Genomic DNA, 17,726 nt, shown 5'->3' with positions numbered 1-17,726 from the left:
TCACGATGACTACTTTTGTTTAGGTGTAGTTGGATAGTTGTCAATAAATTGGTGGAAATCATTTGCATAAAATCAAACCTAATGGCTACTTATTGCCTGTCATCTGTAATGCCCCGGCCCCATTAACCTTGCACAATATTATCCTCTTTGGCCCATTGGTCTCAAGGTTTTAAAACTCGTTGTGCCATGTTAACGAGGTTAGAAGTTATTAACTAGCCCAGTAATCTCTCCCTAAGCGATGTGGGATTAAAGTTTACACACTCTCTCTGATCTCCCAAACCCTTTGGTATTTGCCGTATTCTTGGTGTGGACACCTCACTGATCTCCTAGGCGGGTCTGGTACTTGCCATTTTTTTGGGTGTCACAACTTCCCTTCTTTCAGCACAATGTCCCCGTTGTGGCCCCACTCGTTGTCGGGGTTTGCTCTGATACCATTATGTAACCCCTCGGCCCCATTAACCTTGCACAATATTGTCCTCTCTGGCCCATGGGCCTCAAGGCTTTAAAATGCGTTGTCATGTTAAGGAGGTTAGAGGTTATCAACTAGCCCAGTAACTAGGTTATGTGGGATTAAAGTTTGCACACCTTCACCGATCTCCCAAACTTTCTGATACTTGCTGTATTCTTTGTGGAGACATCTCACCGATCTCCCAAGCGGGTCTGGTGCTTGCCGTATTCTTGGGTGTCACATATGCTATTTTTGTGGTTGTGGAGTTTGAAAGTCACTGAACTATTTATGGGGTTCGGGAGTCAAAAAGTGTTGGCACAATAGAACATGTCGTTGTATAGAGAAGCTTCACTTTGGGTCATGCATTTGCTGTCAGTTGCCAGTGTATGCACTTATTTTCAAGTAATTAACCTTATCACTGTTGAGTAAAGACACGGTTTTTTGTGTCATTGGAATTAGAATTGGTAGTCTTACCACCGCCCATCAATTGGTGGCATTGAACTCAAAGTCGATGCCATGACATGAGCATGTAGAAACGCAACCCTAAAACGATGCAGAAGATAATGGAAAAACAAAACAAACAATGCACAGGGATTTTACGAGGTTCGGCAAGGTTGCCTACGTCCCCGGTGAGATGAGATCCTGCTTCACTATCAATGGAGAATAGGGTTACAACGCTCGTCTTTACACCTCTCAATATTGCATGCATTACAGAGAAAGAAACCCTCGCTACAAATATATAGCGAAAAAACCCTAATCCGGATTAAACTATAATTGCCCTCAAATAAAAAATTCGAGCGGGGGGCTGCGCCTCCCTACACCCCCTGCTATGCAAGGGGGCCTCCTGCCCCCCTTGCAACCCCACGGCCCGCTAACCGGCTAGCGGGACCGCCGTCCTGCCTGTCTAGGTGCTGCACCAGTACTCCCCGGATTAAACTGCGACGGAATACAAGACATCATACACCAACAGAGCAACCATAAGGTTCATGACATTTGATTCTAATAGAGGAACATGCATCGCAAACTATGTAGAAAAGATTTCACATTTGAGGGACCTGAGTCCTGTTGGAGGGTGCTGAAATTGTCTGAATTGTTTATCAATGGAAACAGCAGTGGATTCAGTTCAGTTCATAGAATACCATCTGTCAGATGGCCTTTGTTTGGCTGCAAAAGGTCTTTATTTGGCTACAGCTGTGCGTGAGACAGCATGGCTAAAATTTGTGATGAGAAACTAGACCTCCATGGTGAACTGGTGTAGTTATCATCAAGAGTGAAGGAACTTGACCTGTTTGAGTTACAACAGAAGTAATGCAGCTCAAGGGAATCTGGCAGCAGCCACAACATTCCTGAGGAAGCAACAGAGTTTCATCTGTGGGAGGAAAATGCCATAAAGGATCCATCAACAATCCTCTAGGCTCTAGCCTTAATATCTAAATTAAATATGAACACATGGCTTCGACGCAAACTCCATCGACAATCCTCTAGTGGTTGTGATTGCTTGACGTTCATGCTTAGCTGGTCTGTCTCCTGTTTCTCTTGTGTCCATTGTAAACTATTAGATGGTTCGTGATGGAAAAGGTACACCCTTGGGAGTAGGCTTTACTTCAATTCTATTTCCCACTTGAAATATGCTGGCAGAATTCCAGGGAAACACAGTTCATATATGGTTTGAGGTAGTTGAGTCTTGCAAAAATTGGATCTTTGTCTATTATTGTTATGATATTTTGCTAGTCCTTTGCCTTTAATCAAAATAAGATTTTTGGTGGATAAAAGAACTCCGTTTTCTTATGCTCAGCTATGGTTTCTCTTTCTGTATTAATTGTTTTTTTCCTTTTGTGTTGATGATGTCAAATTTTTGTGCTGCCTGGGTCAGCTGACCAAGATTGCCTGAATTGTAGTGTTAATCATAATGTGGGAACACTCATGGTTATTCTTTTCTTAAAGTGTGACCCGGGGTCATGGTTTTCAACTATGTTTAAAAATTTCTATCATTCTGTATAATTGATGTACTAAACCATTTACCTCATGAATGGATTTGGTTGGAAGTTGGAAGGTTGTTGCAACCCTATCTTGTGCATTATTAACGTTTTGTTGGATAAATGTAATGCTGCCATTCTCATCTGCTTTGAAGAGGAAGGTGTGTATGCTGGAATTATCATTTGTTTATGCTGTAGACCACAGCCTGCTTTTTTATTCCTAGCTAGTATTTTTGTTTCAATGCTTGATATTCTTATGGCTGCAGGCTTTATCAAAAGCGCTAACTGAGGATGAACTCATGTACCTTAGGGCTCAGTATAGGCTGTTGGAACCACATAAAGATGCGCGTGTTTCTCTTGAGAACTTAAAAATGGTCTGTTGGTTTTATTTTATTTTATTTTTTGTTATTTGTTTATTTATTTAACTTTACCCTTCTTTTTGAAATTTGGTGCTTCATTTTCTTACTTGAGGCTTTAAAGTGCCGGTACCATTTAATGACTTTATTTGATAACTAATGTTGCTGGAATCTTATTTGAAATGCATTATTCTTTCTACCCTTATGCTGTGCAGGCTCTCATGCGAAATGCAACTGATGCCATGAAGGAGGCAAGGGTTCCTGAATTTTTACACACTGTAAGACGTCTTGATACTTTTGGTGCCCACAGTTGAATTTTTTGTTCATGACATGAGATGCCAGGGTCCATGTTTAAAGTGCATTTTCTTGTTGGAATTAGCAGAACAGGTTGATTCAGACTGTGGGTCGAGGATGAATTCAATAATTTGGTCTTGAGATTTAGCCTGCTTTGACCTAGTTTCAAAATTTTGCAACACACATCTTGAATTTACCTAGGGTTGGCTACTCCTGACATGTATCTGCCAACTTCATGTGAATACTACATGAAAAGAGTGGGTTTGGGTTGTTGTTAATCATGTTGATGGTATCTTAATCACCTATTGCTAGTGCTAGTGCTAAGGAAAACCAGGAATAACCAGAATCGCAGGGCTAGAGATAAACCTGATATTAAGAATATTTTATAACTCACAGCAGACTAATCTGATGGGAACAGAACTCTGGTCAAAATTACCTACTGGGGTGCTGAACAAAATACCAAAATCTGTTATACTTCCAATGGCAACATTGGAAGCTATATCACTGTCACATAGTAACTATCAAAATCAGAATTAGAAAGTCGAGTAAAATAGAGAATAATAATCTGTAAGTACTTGAACTCCGAACAGACACCCTGCAAAACCAGATTAGAGAGCGAGGTAATAGAAATGTGTGATTCAGGAAAGTGACTGGAAAACATCAAGTATTGTCCTCTAACCCTGTAGCTTCATGCATAGGATATTGGAGAAGAAGACTTGGTTCGAATCAACAATCAGAACAGTAAGATGCAAATTGACAGAAACAAAGGTCAACACTGAAGTCCGAGAATGAGGAAAAACCAATAGAAATTAACAAAGGAAGGCTTACTAGTTGAAGGAACAAATTTAAAGGCTGAAGAGAATTCACCAGTTGAAGAAGAAAAGAAAAAGGGATATGTTGGTCACCCACCAACTAGGAGATTGCCTCTCTCCACCTTGGAATCTCACCAAGGTTTGCTGTCTATCACAGCATGTGTTTCTCTGTGGAGGCTCAGAATTACCTCCTTTATTTATAAATTACCTTGTTACAAAAATAGAAACTCTCCTTGGCTAATGGAGAAATCTCAAAAACTATCAACTAAATAAAGCTTACAAGGAAATGGAAATTCCAAAATATAGAAACCTAATATTCTTAATGATTAAGAAACATAAAATCGAAACTAACTACTTAATCCCGTATAAGACTTAATTCCTTAATATTTGGGCTTATAGAATTGGCCCATTACAAAAGTAAACACAAAAATATAAAGCCCATTGCCTGTACAACCCATTGAACACTCTAAATTACACATATTAGTCCATTCTTGGTCCAGTTTGATGGTCTGGTCTTCTTGTTCTCTTGAACTACATCACATGTTCTGGTCAATTTTCATTTTGACATGCCTAACCTGCTTAATAGATGGATTGTGCTCTGGCTGAGGGTGGGACCCTCACAACCTATTTGACTGGTTAACTTTTCTATTAATAGTAAATAATAAATACTAAAAGCAAATAGTTTTGTAATGGTTAAAACAGTAATGGATTATGTAGCTTGGTTGAATCTCTCTTTTTTCTCATGTATAAGACCGGTCTTCAAGATATCTTAATGTAATTTCATGAATATATGTTTTTTTAATTTATTAACCTTAAGCTATTTTTCTCTGTCATTGTGTCAAATTCCCCCCTTTTTTTTTGCCGCGGGGGTTGGGGGGGGGGCACTACGCATCTCATTCATAGCAACCCAAACAGGACCTGTTTATTAGACCAGCCAGGCATGTGGAGTTCACTAAATAGGTCATTTTGTCATGTTTCAACATGTTTATTAAATGTGGTGGGTTTGTGTCGTGGAATACTTGCTCATATATACATCTTGACATAAACGAAGCTGTCAGGGCATTATACTTGCCACCCGTAAATTTTCTTTTGGCATTCTGAGAATGAGAGAAACGTTCTCTCATTTATTTGATACCGTAAAAAATAAACATCTGTTTAGAGTTGACCTCCTTCCTTATTGCATAAATAAAATTTTGTCGTCAATGAATTCACAACCCATTGTGAATTCGATCTCCCTCCAATCAAAAGTTTGTTATGTAACAAGCTAGTGTTGACAGAAATTTTGAACTCTCATTCATCTGTCTGGTAATGTGCAATATATCCTTGTAAGTTAGTTGTCGTGGTAATCCCAAGTCCTAACATAGTTTTCACAGCGTCTAGGCGACATCTTGACAACTTTGGTTATTATTGTTGAGATTCTAGTCATGGTGAGCAGAAAGAGCAACCCAGTGCTCAAGGCTCCCTTTAATGCAGGGTCTCTTTTTTTTTTTTTTTTTTTTTTTTTGGGGGGGTGAGGGGGAATGTACGCAGCCTTACCCCCTGCTTTGCAGCCTTATGGTGGTGTTTAAGCCTCGTAACTAAGTACCATGGGAGATCATGCCTCACGAGAGGTCATGCACAAACCGGGAGCCATGTTTTCTCCTATTTCTATCTCCTCCTTTCTTTTCTTTTCCTCCTCATTCGTTTATACTTACTGATCTAACCTGTTTTGGTATTGTCACAATTATTATTTGGGACCGGTTTTCATACATAGTCGCATATGAAAACACAGTCAACACTTCAGCCGTCAGATAATTCTCATATTCCTATCCAATGGCTGAAGTGTTGACTGTGTTTGAAACATTTTCACCTTATATCTTATAATAATATGGTAGAAAGAAACCTGCCAGCCTGGCTTAGGAAACGCCCAGACTGAGCAGGGCGCAAAAGACCTCACTGTCCCTTCCCCTGGTGTGCACTGATGTTGCTTCCATGCGCCCTCCCATTGGTCCAAGCATCTAGCGTTTCCTACGCTTGATCGGCAGGGTTCTTGCACCCTAATAATTATTATTATTATTATGGGAAAAGAAGCTTATAAGGCAGCATGGCCCCTGCACCCAGACATGCGGGAGGTGGGGGTGGGGGACGAAATTACTGCCTCACCCCTCATGAAAGGAAGAAATCCCACCACTGTTGATGCTTCTACTATTGCTCCCATTGGCCCCTACTCTGGTATAGGGGTCATGTTGCCTTTTAGGGAACCCTCTCCCTTATTATTATTATTATCATTATCATCATCATTAGTTTAGGACGACTCTTTCATTACTCATCTCTCATTTCTTCATCTCTTCACTCCCCTTTTTTTGTTTGGACCTCAGTTTAGGCTGAGTTTATTGTTGTTGTTGTTGTTGTTGTAGTTGTACAATCATTAGTTTAGGAGATGCAAACTTACAACAGCAGTTTATGGTGGCAGTACGAGTAATATGTTAACTCTTATTCTCTCAGATAGAACAACTTTCTCATGGAAAAATGGACTTTGAAGAGTTCTGCGCTGCAGCAATCAGCACGTATCAACTGGAGGCTCTTGAAAAGTGGGAGCAGATTGCGAGCAAGGCTTTTGAATATTTTGAACTGGAAGGGAATCGAGTTGTATCAGTGGAGGAATTGGCACGGGTATGTGTACCTATGACTTAAAGCAAATAAATTATGGTGTAATGTTCTCTGTCTGGGAGCGTGGCCTACACCAGCACTCGATCCCTGTGTCTTTCTCCGCCCCCAAGGGTTTTAAAAAGAGGGGGGGGGGCAAAGATTTTATTTCTCATAGGGGGAAGGAGAGATAGAAACATGGGGAGTGCTGGCATAGACCACGTTCCAAAACCGAAAAGATTTCCCCATAAATTATATATGAATTTCCTCGGTAAAAATTGATAAACCATTTATGCAGGAAATGAATCTGGCCCCTACTGCTTACTCGATACTTAACGACTGGATGAGGAGCTCAGATCGAAAGCTCAGTTTTCTTGGGTACACCAAATTTTTGCATGGTGTGACAATCCGCAGCTCAAATACGAGACATCAGTAATTTGTGTAGCTCTGGTGGCATATAATTATTTCAAAGGTCATGTGATGGAAAGGTTTGTATTTTTTTTTCTTTTTTTTGGGGGGTGGGGGTGGTGGGGTTAGAAATGTGTGTATAAATGAAATTTATAGTCAATTCAGATGAGAGGTTCTTGAGGCAATTCAAAATTGATTGGCCATCCAGCTGACAAATTGTTACTGAACCTGTATGGTAATGGGTTGGGGCCTTAATCAGATTTTGCCCATCGCTATGTTAATGGTGGGCATAAATCCGAACCATAGATCTAACCCATTTAATAAAATTTGTGCAGCTGGAACCAACCCATCAGCCTGTTCAAAACAAGAGGAAACCTGGTGGAAATCTGGATTTATGTTGAGATGGGAATGGAGCACTTGATAGACTGTAAAAAGTGTTGGCAATGTGATAGGCCTTTCTCTGCCTGTTCCAATTTCTTCCCAGCTTGAATCGGCTAGGATCGTCGGAAACTTGGAGAAAGGGCTGAAGTATACTGTTTTGAATCGGCCTTACCAATTCTTGAACAGTGCTCTGGAGCATGTCATGTTGCTATATTCACATGGAAGCAGGGTTTAAAAACCTGAAATTGGGTCCGGATCAGTCTAGGAATTGATATATTTCAGGCATCTGGGGTTTTCCTGAGCCGGACTGTAGAAAATCAGGGTCGGCCTTAGGGTGTGCAATCTTGTGCTAGCATCTGGAGAACTCCTTTCAACAGAGGAAAATTTATAGGGGAGCAACCGGGCTGGCATGGGATTTCCGCCCTGGTTACCAGCTAAGCCTATGCCTGATCCCATTTTTATTTATTTATTATTTTATGTCATTTTGATATTGCGTCACAACTTGCTACAATAGCAATCTTGGGCGGACCCATATAATTATTCAAAAACACCCGCAAGGGGATCTTCAACGACTGGTAGCATCCAGGCATGTTTCTCAATTCTCAAGTGCTGCCCAACTGTCAGATGTGTGCTGGCAGGCTGGACAGGGGACAGGATCCGGATCCTTAGATCCACTCGGTTGGTCAAGTTTGGAGTTGAAGTGGTGAAAATGCCTTAAAAGAATGTGAAGTGCATACAAAATTATAAAATGTCATTAACTTTCATTTAAAGGATTTTTTTTTCCAAATTTTTCTGTGAAACTTTAGATTCTCTTCCGCTGCTTCCTTGGATGAGATTAGACCAATGTTCCTTGGATGAGATTACACCAATGAAATTGATGTGAGGTCTAATATGTGAACAGATCATGTTGACGTACGAGAATGTTTTCCTACACTCTTGATTTGTAGATATAGAATTTATTAAATGAAGATAGAGTAAATTGATTCTATATCCACGGAACAGGGCCGTTCTTGTACATTCTTGTACGTGAACTTGATCCACTCTCGTCTAATATGCTATGATGCTCACTAAGTCTACCACATGATAAAAAAAAAAAAAACATATTTGTGACTAGATTGTGAGATTCATAGTGAGGATAATATTTTTGTCAATATAATTTTTTTTTTTTTTCGTTATATTTATTCTTTAGGAATTTTCTTTCATCCATGATCAAAGTTGAATCCTTAAACCGTGAAATCATTTTTCTCAGATGGAACTCTACCAATAATAAATACTATTTCAAGACTTTCAACATATAGGGGCAGATAATTATGATTTGTTCGTGAATGTTTCACCATAGGGGAAGGAACACTTTCATCTATTTTAAATCTCCCTTTGATGAAGAAAAACCTAGCTTTCTCTCAATCATTCACCTAAGAAAAGCTCTCTCTCTCTCTCTCTCTCTCTCTCTCTAATTTGAAGACTTGATCTCATTAAAAAAATAAAGAGTCGACAAATAATCAGAAATTTAGAGCGTGGGATCTATCACGATTGGAAGGCACGATTGGAGGGTGGACACAGTCAAAATCCCCATTTTAGTTGAGGGCCATTGACAGTATTTAACACTAATAATTCCAAAAGCCATGCCATAATTGGAAGTTGACTAAAATCATAAATTAATTAATAGAAAAAAAACAAATAAATAAAAATGAACGGATAGACATGCTTGGGGTTTGGTATAGGAACCATGAATATTTCCTCCCACTTTTGGAGAATTCATTACTCTTTAGTCAAAAAACACTCTACTTCAGCCCCATCAAAACCCTTTTCTCTAAACAAAATCATGTCTTTTATAGAATTTGAACAAAAAGCAAACAAGAAAAAAGGTTCGCAACTTGCAATTACATTTAATTGACCCCTTCCTCCACCTACCCAATAAATAATAAATCTCATAAGTCAAGACCCCACGTTCTGTCCCACAATCAATTGTTTTGCAAGGTGAGGAAATGATCCTGAAAGTGCTTACCTGATTAAAGTTAAACATGTATGAATTAATAATCACTTAGTGAGATGGGAAGAATCCTTTTGACCTAGGCATTCGGATGGTGTTGAGAGCTTATTGCGCCAAGGGTCGGGGTATTATCAACTTCATACAATAGGTGGAATATAATGACCTTGGATAGGTGGCTGAATTCCAACTCTACAGGTGTAGGAAAATTTTCTCCAAATTAATTTATGTAATAAAATGTGGATTGAGTCAGGCTATCATGAAAGGTATCTAAGAATATATAGATTCTGGTGAGGAAGGAGAAAGTTGTAGAACCGAGTTTGTTCTGATTGAAGACCCTAATGCCATGAGAAACTCCATGGAAGAGCGTTACAATTTCAATCAGCTATCTAAAAATTAAATTATTTTTCCACATCCCCCTGTTTAACGGTAGTATCGATGGCCGAAATGTGTTGATATTTGAGTTGTACTCCCCTTTCATGAAGTTTATGTTGTTTTATGGTTGTCCTTGTTGGCAACCCGGCCATGTGGCGGTGATGACGTGGTCAGTTTGGGTGACATGGATGAAAATGATGACATGGCAGTGTCCAGTGTCACCGATAAGATAACAGAGCAGCTTGGTATGCATGGAGTGGTTTAATACGTCATTAATAGGTGGTGCTTCTGGGTCAAATCTGGAAAAATTGGCCTATTTATGCTCGGGAGCATTTTCGGTATTGAAAATGACATTTTTGGAAGATTGGTTCTTCATAAAAAAGATAGATCGTAATTACCTAGTCCAGTGCATTTGATTTCGTCATATTCTGATACCGTATGAAGAAGTTACGGCATTTGCGGCAGTCGAGGGCAGTTATGGCATTGAAGATGAATTTTTTAAAGGAAGTGTTCTCCATGTAACAATACGACAAAAATACAATCTTTCCAACGGTTCTGATTTCATCCCTTTCTGATTCCGTATGAGAAAGTTGCGTCATTGGAAAAGTCTAGGGGCATTTTGGTCTTTTTACATGACTGATTCAGATGATTAAGTCTTTTGGAAAGTCGCAGAACGTCCAGTTATGGTTCCAACGCATTTTTTTTCATCTCGATCGGATATCGTATGAAAAAGTTATAAATATTTCTGTAAATCCAGTTCGAAAATCCGAACTTAAAAATCAATGGATGCTCTCGGTGTTGGGTGGATTTTCTGGATTTTAATTTTGAAATTGCAGGGGCTTTTGTGTAATTTCAAGGTTTTAAAGGTCTGAGTTGATAAGGGGTTTTTGGCATTAAAGTTTATAGAAGCAGGGGCTTATGTGTATTGAAGAGAATCAGAGGGATCCTTAATGCACGGCTCAAATTGAGCCACGTCGGTAAGATTCCGATCTAACGGTTCGTACAAGAGCTTGCGTTGAAGATGCTTATCTGAGGCTTATCATTGCTGGAGTGTATTAGATACGATGGTCTGGCGCTACACCATATTGCATTGAATAGTGTGTGTCGCATGTGCATTATCACCGAAGCTTAGATTCCAATCCCTTAGATCTGGATCAAGTAGATCTTATAGATCCAGATCTAATGGTCTATAAATGATTTCCTTTATGGGTTAAGCCGACATAGATCCGGAATATACGCTGATGTAGCCAATCCGTGGTCGACAACACTTCTGACTATATCAGTGCCTACGTCATGATGACATCATCGAGATTCAAATCTAATGGTTTGGATCTATTGTCCGTTGGTTTAATCGGACGGATTAGATTATAAGATCTTATATGAGATCTACGGTCAGATTTCGCCCCTGTTGCGCGCACCGCCGGTGTAGCCTACGCCACCCCTATGAAGATTCCATTTCAGGCTATCTCATTGCTCCAACTTCAAATGGTCATATCTCCCTCATTTTAACTCGGATTTGGGTGAACCAAGTTGCTGCTTCTTCGTTTTTTCAACCCCTACACCATGGAAGAAAGAAAAATGAGTTTTGAGTGAAGGAAGGCTACGGTTTTGGTATGAGAATTTTCCCTCTTGATGGGTGATCATTGAATGAGGTTTATTGCTAGATGGAAGGTGTCTTTACTCCATTAAAGTGGGTTTGAGAAGGTAGTTGAGTGTTCTTGATGTTTCATTGATCAAAAGCCAAGAGAAAAGAGAAAAGAAGAGAGGGTTTTTCTATTTGTGCTTCAAAGTGCAAGAAGATAAGGGAAAAGACTTGTGAGATACCATTGCCATGTTGAGCTTACTTGAAGATTCAAGTCTCCTACTCTAGAGGGGAGTTGAGGATTCCAGTGTGTAGAAACTATGCTCTGAGACAACTCTGCTAACAACAAACAAGGGCTGTGAGATTTTCTAACCCTAGAATTTACATTATATGCATATATGATAATATGTATGTATGTTAGGGTTAGTTGTGGATGAATGTTTACATGTTAGGTTAGTTGTGGATGAACTGCAAGCATGCAAGCTAGTTGTGGATGTATTTGCTAAGCAAGGCTTAACTGTAGGACATTGATATAAATCTAAATTTACTGTATTATTTATTGAGTGCTTAGTGGGTGCTAAGCACTGGGAGTGGGTGCTCCCGTGTAGTGGGTGCTACACATTGTACCGGCACTACGAGTGCCATCTCAGCTTCGGCTTGAGAAAATTGAGTGTGGGTGCTCCCGACTGTGGGTACAGTCAAAAGTAGTGTATTAAGTAGGTACGAAGCCTTTACAGGCACTACTTCGGGGATGTAGGCAAATTGCCGAACCTTGTAAAAACCCTGTGTTGTGGGTGCTTGTTGTTTGCATTTTATATTGAAGTACGTGGAATGTGGAATGGGTGTGCACACTTGGAAGTGCCTATGAGAGGCTGAGTGTGCATACGACTGTGTGCAAACAGGGACAGGTATATCAGGTTTTTCTTGGCCAGACATCAGACAGGTTTTTGGGGATCATAATTGGACTCACTGATTCACCCCCCTCTCAGTGACTGCCGGGTTACAACAGTTTCTTGTGACACTCAAAAATACAAATGAAACTTCTCATAATATATATACATATATATGTATGGGAGAGGGATAGGTATGCTAGCGTAGTACCTAGGAATTAGGAATGCTAGTGGGATTTTGACCGTAGGATTTGATCAACTTGAATTAAACCATTGGATGGAAGAAGATATATAAATTTTCAATCCACTGTTGCAACACCTTTCCTCTCTCTCTCTCTCTCTCTCTCTCTCTCTCTCTCTCTCTCTTCCTTTTACCAGATCCAGCTGGAGAAAGCAAAATCTGGTCATGGATCCATCACCGATGAGCTTTCCAATCCTCTCCTATGTCATGTCCCGGATCACCCCTGGCCGCTCAAATCCCTTATCAGGCACTGACACGGACACCAGTTCTGGCTCCGTGCATGTTGATATCGAGCAACCACCGGGCCATTGATGGAGCAGATGCCCCATCTAAAAGACCCAGAGCTGTTGGCCGCCATGACCAAGGCCGTCACTGATGTCGCCCAAACCTGATCGGTCCTACAGTCATTGGGTGAACGCCCCGACCATGAGGCCGTTAATCTTGCCAAGGCCAAGATCTCTGAAATCGATTCCAATCTCTCCAAGCAACTTGAGGAGATGGTCTTGGCACCTTGCCTCGAGGGTGTGGATTGGGCGGACTGGAGGGATTCTCTAGAATCTTGGTTACCCTTCTTTAACATGTTTTCAGGCATATGATCTCTGAAACAAATTTTACCGAGCTCTAGTTCTCTTAATCCCCTAAGTCAAATACTCCTTCTATGAGCCCCTTGAGATTAACTTAACTGAACCTAGTGAAATCGTATTCCAACTACTTTGGTTAGAAGGGTTTCCTCCCCATAAGTCTCGTATCAGTTAGAATGACTTAGAACAAGCTCTGGAGCTAGAAGTGATGGATATGTAAATAGATGGTTCTTGGACAGTGTTTGAGTGCCATGGAATTGACGATCCAAAGAAGGGGTCGTGGTCGGAATAGAAATCTGGACCCTACCGTTTTCGGTGATAAACCAGCCGCTGGCCTGAAGCTTTGCAGACTCCTTATGATCGAAACTTTTGGAGCTTCCGTCGGTGTTGCCAGAATGTTTGAACTTGCTGGCAGTGGTGATGCTTTGGGCACACTAGCCGGAGAAGGGGTCGTGGTTGGGGGAGTAGTTCCATGGAGCAACTGTATTGGACAAGTTTTGTAAGACCTCGCCACATGAACAGATGAGATTTTTTATGTTTCATCTAACGGTTAAAATCCCGCTAGCATACCTTATTCCTAGGTGTTATGCTAGCATACCTGTCCTTTTCCACACACACACACATATATATATATATATATATATGAAAAATATCTTTGAACTTAGGCACTCTTTGGTATCATTTTTCTTTTTTATTTTTATTCACAAAAATGGTTTTGATTGCATTTGGTATCATTTATGGAGCTTGTTTCTGTTTTAAAAAAGGGAAAAGGTTGGGTATGCCGCCGATATCAAGTATGCTAGCACCCATTGTGTCTATCTCTCTCTTCCCTTTTTCTGAAATGACCTTCATATCCTTCCTGAATAATACTCCATCATGTGTTCCTATTGGTGCTATCCGCTAGCATACTTGATATCGGCGGCATACCTCTCCCTCTCCCTTAAAAAAAATTGATAAAATACAAAAACCAAAAAGAGATTAAGAGTCATTTATGTGTTTTAGAAAAAATTAATTTTTAGTTATTTTTGCACGAACTTTAATGAGCACATGCTTAAAGTCCTAATATAGAGGGGTAAAGTAGTCATTTGCTTTGTAATGAAATCCAAACCCCTTGCCCCCTCTTCTTCAATCTAAAGTGGAGAAAGAATTATAAGGAAGATTGGTGGAGAGAACATCTCTTCACCAATTTCTTCAAAAAATCAATTTGCACATAGGGATACCAAACTATTTTTCACAAAGAAACCATTTTTATCAAGTAGTTACCAAATCATTTTTATGTTTTGATAAAAAATAGTTTTCATTAATGATTTGTGTTAAATAGGTAAAAATCAAAAAGAAAAATTATACCAAAGAGAGCCTTAATGTGTTTCTTATGCGAGGTAACTTAAGCGGGAATTTTCTATTCCCTTTTTCTTTCCCCTCAAAAGAATTAATTAAAAAAAAAAAAAAAAAAAAAAAGACATAGGCTACATTTTTTGCTCATTTAAACTTTTTTTTTCTCTCTCTCTCTCTCTCTAAAATCATGTGAGGAGGCATAAACAATGAGGGCTGGGCATGTCACTCTTTTCAGCAAGCAGCTAGAGGAATGCAATCGGGAGCGTGGAATGGCCTAGACAGGGGCATATTTCACAAGGGATGGGGAAGAGACATACACATGGCTAGTGGCGGCGTGCCTAGCATTTTACACACACACATCAAATTTTTGGACACTCCAGTAGTTTGCACCTTTATTTTAATGTTGTCAGCCATGAGCTATTTTTTATTATTTGGATATGTGGCTCCCTCCATTTTTATAAGGGTTATTTGGCTCCCACCAAAATTCAATCACTCAATAATGCAAACCTTAATTTGTGATTCTAAATGGACCAAAACCTTTTCTTTCCCTTTCCTTTCAAACATGCTTTACATAATTTTCATTCAAAATCAATTTTCATGCATTTGATTATAATGCAATTTTTTGGTAGAGTTAACATATTATACTAATAGATAAATACTTCATCTAAAATAATATATATGTTTTAATTTTTAAGATACAACTAAAATTTTTTCAACCCTTAATTTTTTTGTATTATAGTCTTGCACTTTTTTCATATCAATTACATCAACTTTGCTTCCAACCTAATGATTCTAGTAAAATTTTTATTTCATACCCTTTTTATAATTTTTTTGTCACTTTACTCGGAATGACACCCCTTTTTATATTACAAATTAATTTCTTTTATCACTTTGATACTCCATACTCCCATTGACACATTAATTAAGTCTTTCTAATCATGGTAGTTGTTGTTGTTATTTGTTTCAAGTTGTTTTTTTTTTTTTTTTTGGCATAGTTGTTTGGATCCTATTCGATGTTAGTCATTATCATCAGTTAGTATTTTAGACTGAAATGATTTTCTATTGTTAATTCAAAGCTTCAAGGTTATGTTACGTAATATTTTGTATATTATATTGTATTATATTATATTTTAAGGCATAATTATGTTATGAAATCTTGCTAAAATGAAAATGATCAAATGTATTCTCTTATCTTTTGGTAGTTGGGAAGGTAAAAGATTTGATATGCATGTAGACTTCTTTTAAGCTACGTTTTGCATATATTTATGTGGGATGCATGCATTTCAAAACGCATGCGTGCATGTGTTAATTAGAAGAAAAAAAAAAGGTTACAAATTATTATTATTATTTCATCGGTAAGAGGTAATAAATTATTTAACATCTTAGAGAGTGTCAATAATAAAATCCATATATATATATATACACATATCCCATTCAAGAAAATTTTCCACTTTATTGTAAAGTTTACTCATTTATTTATATATTTTTGGGAAAAAAAAATATTTCTACATGGTGCTTTTTCCTAGACATTGAAAGGATGAAATGATCACCCTGCCTCTCCCCTCTACGTGAAATGAAAAGTTCCATCTTTGTTAGATGTCCCTGTGCAGGTTTTGGCGCAGGGGTCACGCAACCCAGTAGTGATCTCCCTACCTATATGAATGCAACTCAAGTGTATATAACATGTTGTAGATTGAATAAGGCCCAAATTTCTTTGAACAGGTAGACTCAAATATCTCTTGTTCATATATAAAATTGTAGCCTAAACACGATTTACTAACGCTTAATTTTTTTTGGGTAATTATATGTTTAAAAATTAAGGACTATATTTATGTGGGATGCATGCACTTAAAACGAGTGTGTGCATGTGTTAAATAGAAAAAAAAAGAAGAAGGTTACAAGTTATTATTATTATTATTATTTCATCTGTAAGGCCCAAATTTGTCTCAAATATCTCCTGTTCTTATGTAAAATTATAGCCTAAACATGATTTACTAACGCTTACTTTTTTTTTTTGGGTAATTCTATGTTTAAAAATTAAGGACTATATTTATGTGGGATGCATGCATTTAAAAACATGTGCTTGCATGTGTTAAATAGAAAAAAAAGGATACAAGTTATTATTATTATTATTATTTCATCAGTAAGAGGTTATAAATTACTTAACTTAGAGAGTGTCAATAAGAAAATCCACATATATATATATCCTATTTAGAAAAAATTTCCACTTTATTTTAAAGTTTACTCATTTATTTATATATTTATGGGAAAAAAAATATTGCTACATGGTGCTTGCACCTAGACATTGAAAGGATGAAATGATCACCCTGCCTCTCCCCTCTACGTGAAATGAAAAGTTCCATCCCTGTTAGATGTCTCTGTGCGGGCTTTGTTGCAGGGGCCATGCAGCCCAGTAGTGATCTCCTTACCTATATGAATCCAACTCAGGTGTATATAACATGTTATAGATTCAATAAGGCCCAATTTGTTTTGAAATATTTGACGCTTAATTTTTTTTTTGGATAACTATGTTTAAAAATTAAGGACTATAAGATAGTGCACACTAATTTTCTTTTGGTAAATATAGTGCACACTCATGATGAAAGTATAATAGGTGTGCAAGAAACATACATATCAATACATAAACAACATTTAATTAAATTAAATGACTCGATATACTATCTATCCCAATAATGAAATTTACCAAATTATCATTCAATGACATAATAAAAAGGAAAAAAAGATCCTTGCTAAGTCATATGGTGCTTGTGTCCAGACATAAAGAAAGACAAAATGACCATCCCTCCATATAAAATGCGAAGATCTCATCCATGTTGATATCCCGCATATGTTGTCCGCACACAGCTGGGTAGTGATCCGACATCTGATTGAAAATTACATTGCTTTGATCAACTTACCACAGTGGGGTCAGCTCCCCAGGCTTAAATATTCAAGCCCAGGCCTGACCCTAATGTCTTGAAGCTTCCCCGTAGAAGGGGCCAGGCCTAAACTAAAATATGCAATAGCTGCCATGGCAGCTAAAATTTGCCACCCGCAGCCCTATTAAATGGTTGGTGGTCCTCCGATCCCACCATGACCACAACCCCATACTCACCTTTTACCTATTCAATATGCAACTTGCCAACCGCCCCTCCCACTCCTCTCCCTCCTTAATCATCACAAAACCCTGATCTTCTCATCTCCACACAAAGCATAAACAAACTTTTTTTCTTTCTACGGAAAATTCTCTTTTTTCCTCTTTGTTTTTTCTTTTTGGTGAGAACAAAATTCATGAACAGATATCAGTTATGGTGTACTATACCTAGAGAAGAAGATCAAAATAAGGGAATACTGTAACTTAAAATACAAAAATGGAGAATTAAAGAGGCAACATTGGTTAAATTGATTTCTTTTTCCTAAATGAAAACTAACAAA

General features: G+C 38.4%; 1 protein-coding gene across 2 annotated transcripts in view; it reads left to right on the top strand.

Annotated features, from left to right (window-relative positions):
* The window catches only part of LOC122061977 (CDPK-related kinase 3-like), a 54,722-nt gene extending 46,853 nt beyond the window's left edge, over positions 1 to 7,869 (top strand). The window contains exons 8-12 of one of the 2 annotated variants that reach the window (XR_006134762.1): positions 2,691 to 2,798; positions 2,996 to 3,058; positions 6,371 to 6,538; positions 6,810 to 6,999; positions 7,255 to 7,869. Coding sequence is in view for 1 of the 2 variants with exons in the window: in XM_042625582.1 (XP_042481516.1) it covers positions 2,691 to 2,798; positions 2,996 to 3,058; positions 6,371 to 6,538; positions 6,810 to 6,947 (477 nt within the window). In the remaining variant the exon portion in view is untranslated. Of the gene's footprint in view, positions 1 to 2,690; positions 2,799 to 2,995; positions 3,059 to 6,370; positions 6,539 to 6,809; positions 7,105 to 7,254 lie in introns of those variants that run through there. The other variant, XM_042625582.1, reaches the window with a different exon arrangement.
* The last annotated feature ends 9,857 nt before the right edge of the window (positions 7,870 to 17,726 follow it).

Source organism: Macadamia integrifolia, chromosome 14 (genome assembly GCF_013358625.1).
Source record: "Macadamia integrifolia cultivar HAES 741 chromosome 14, SCU_Mint_v3, whole genome shotgun sequence".
Classification (NCBI taxonomy): domain Eukaryota; kingdom Viridiplantae; phylum Streptophyta; class Magnoliopsida; order Proteales; family Proteaceae; genus Macadamia; species Macadamia integrifolia.
The sequence above is the reverse complement of the archived record's forward strand: the minus strand, read 5'-3'. Positions and strand labels throughout refer to the sequence as shown.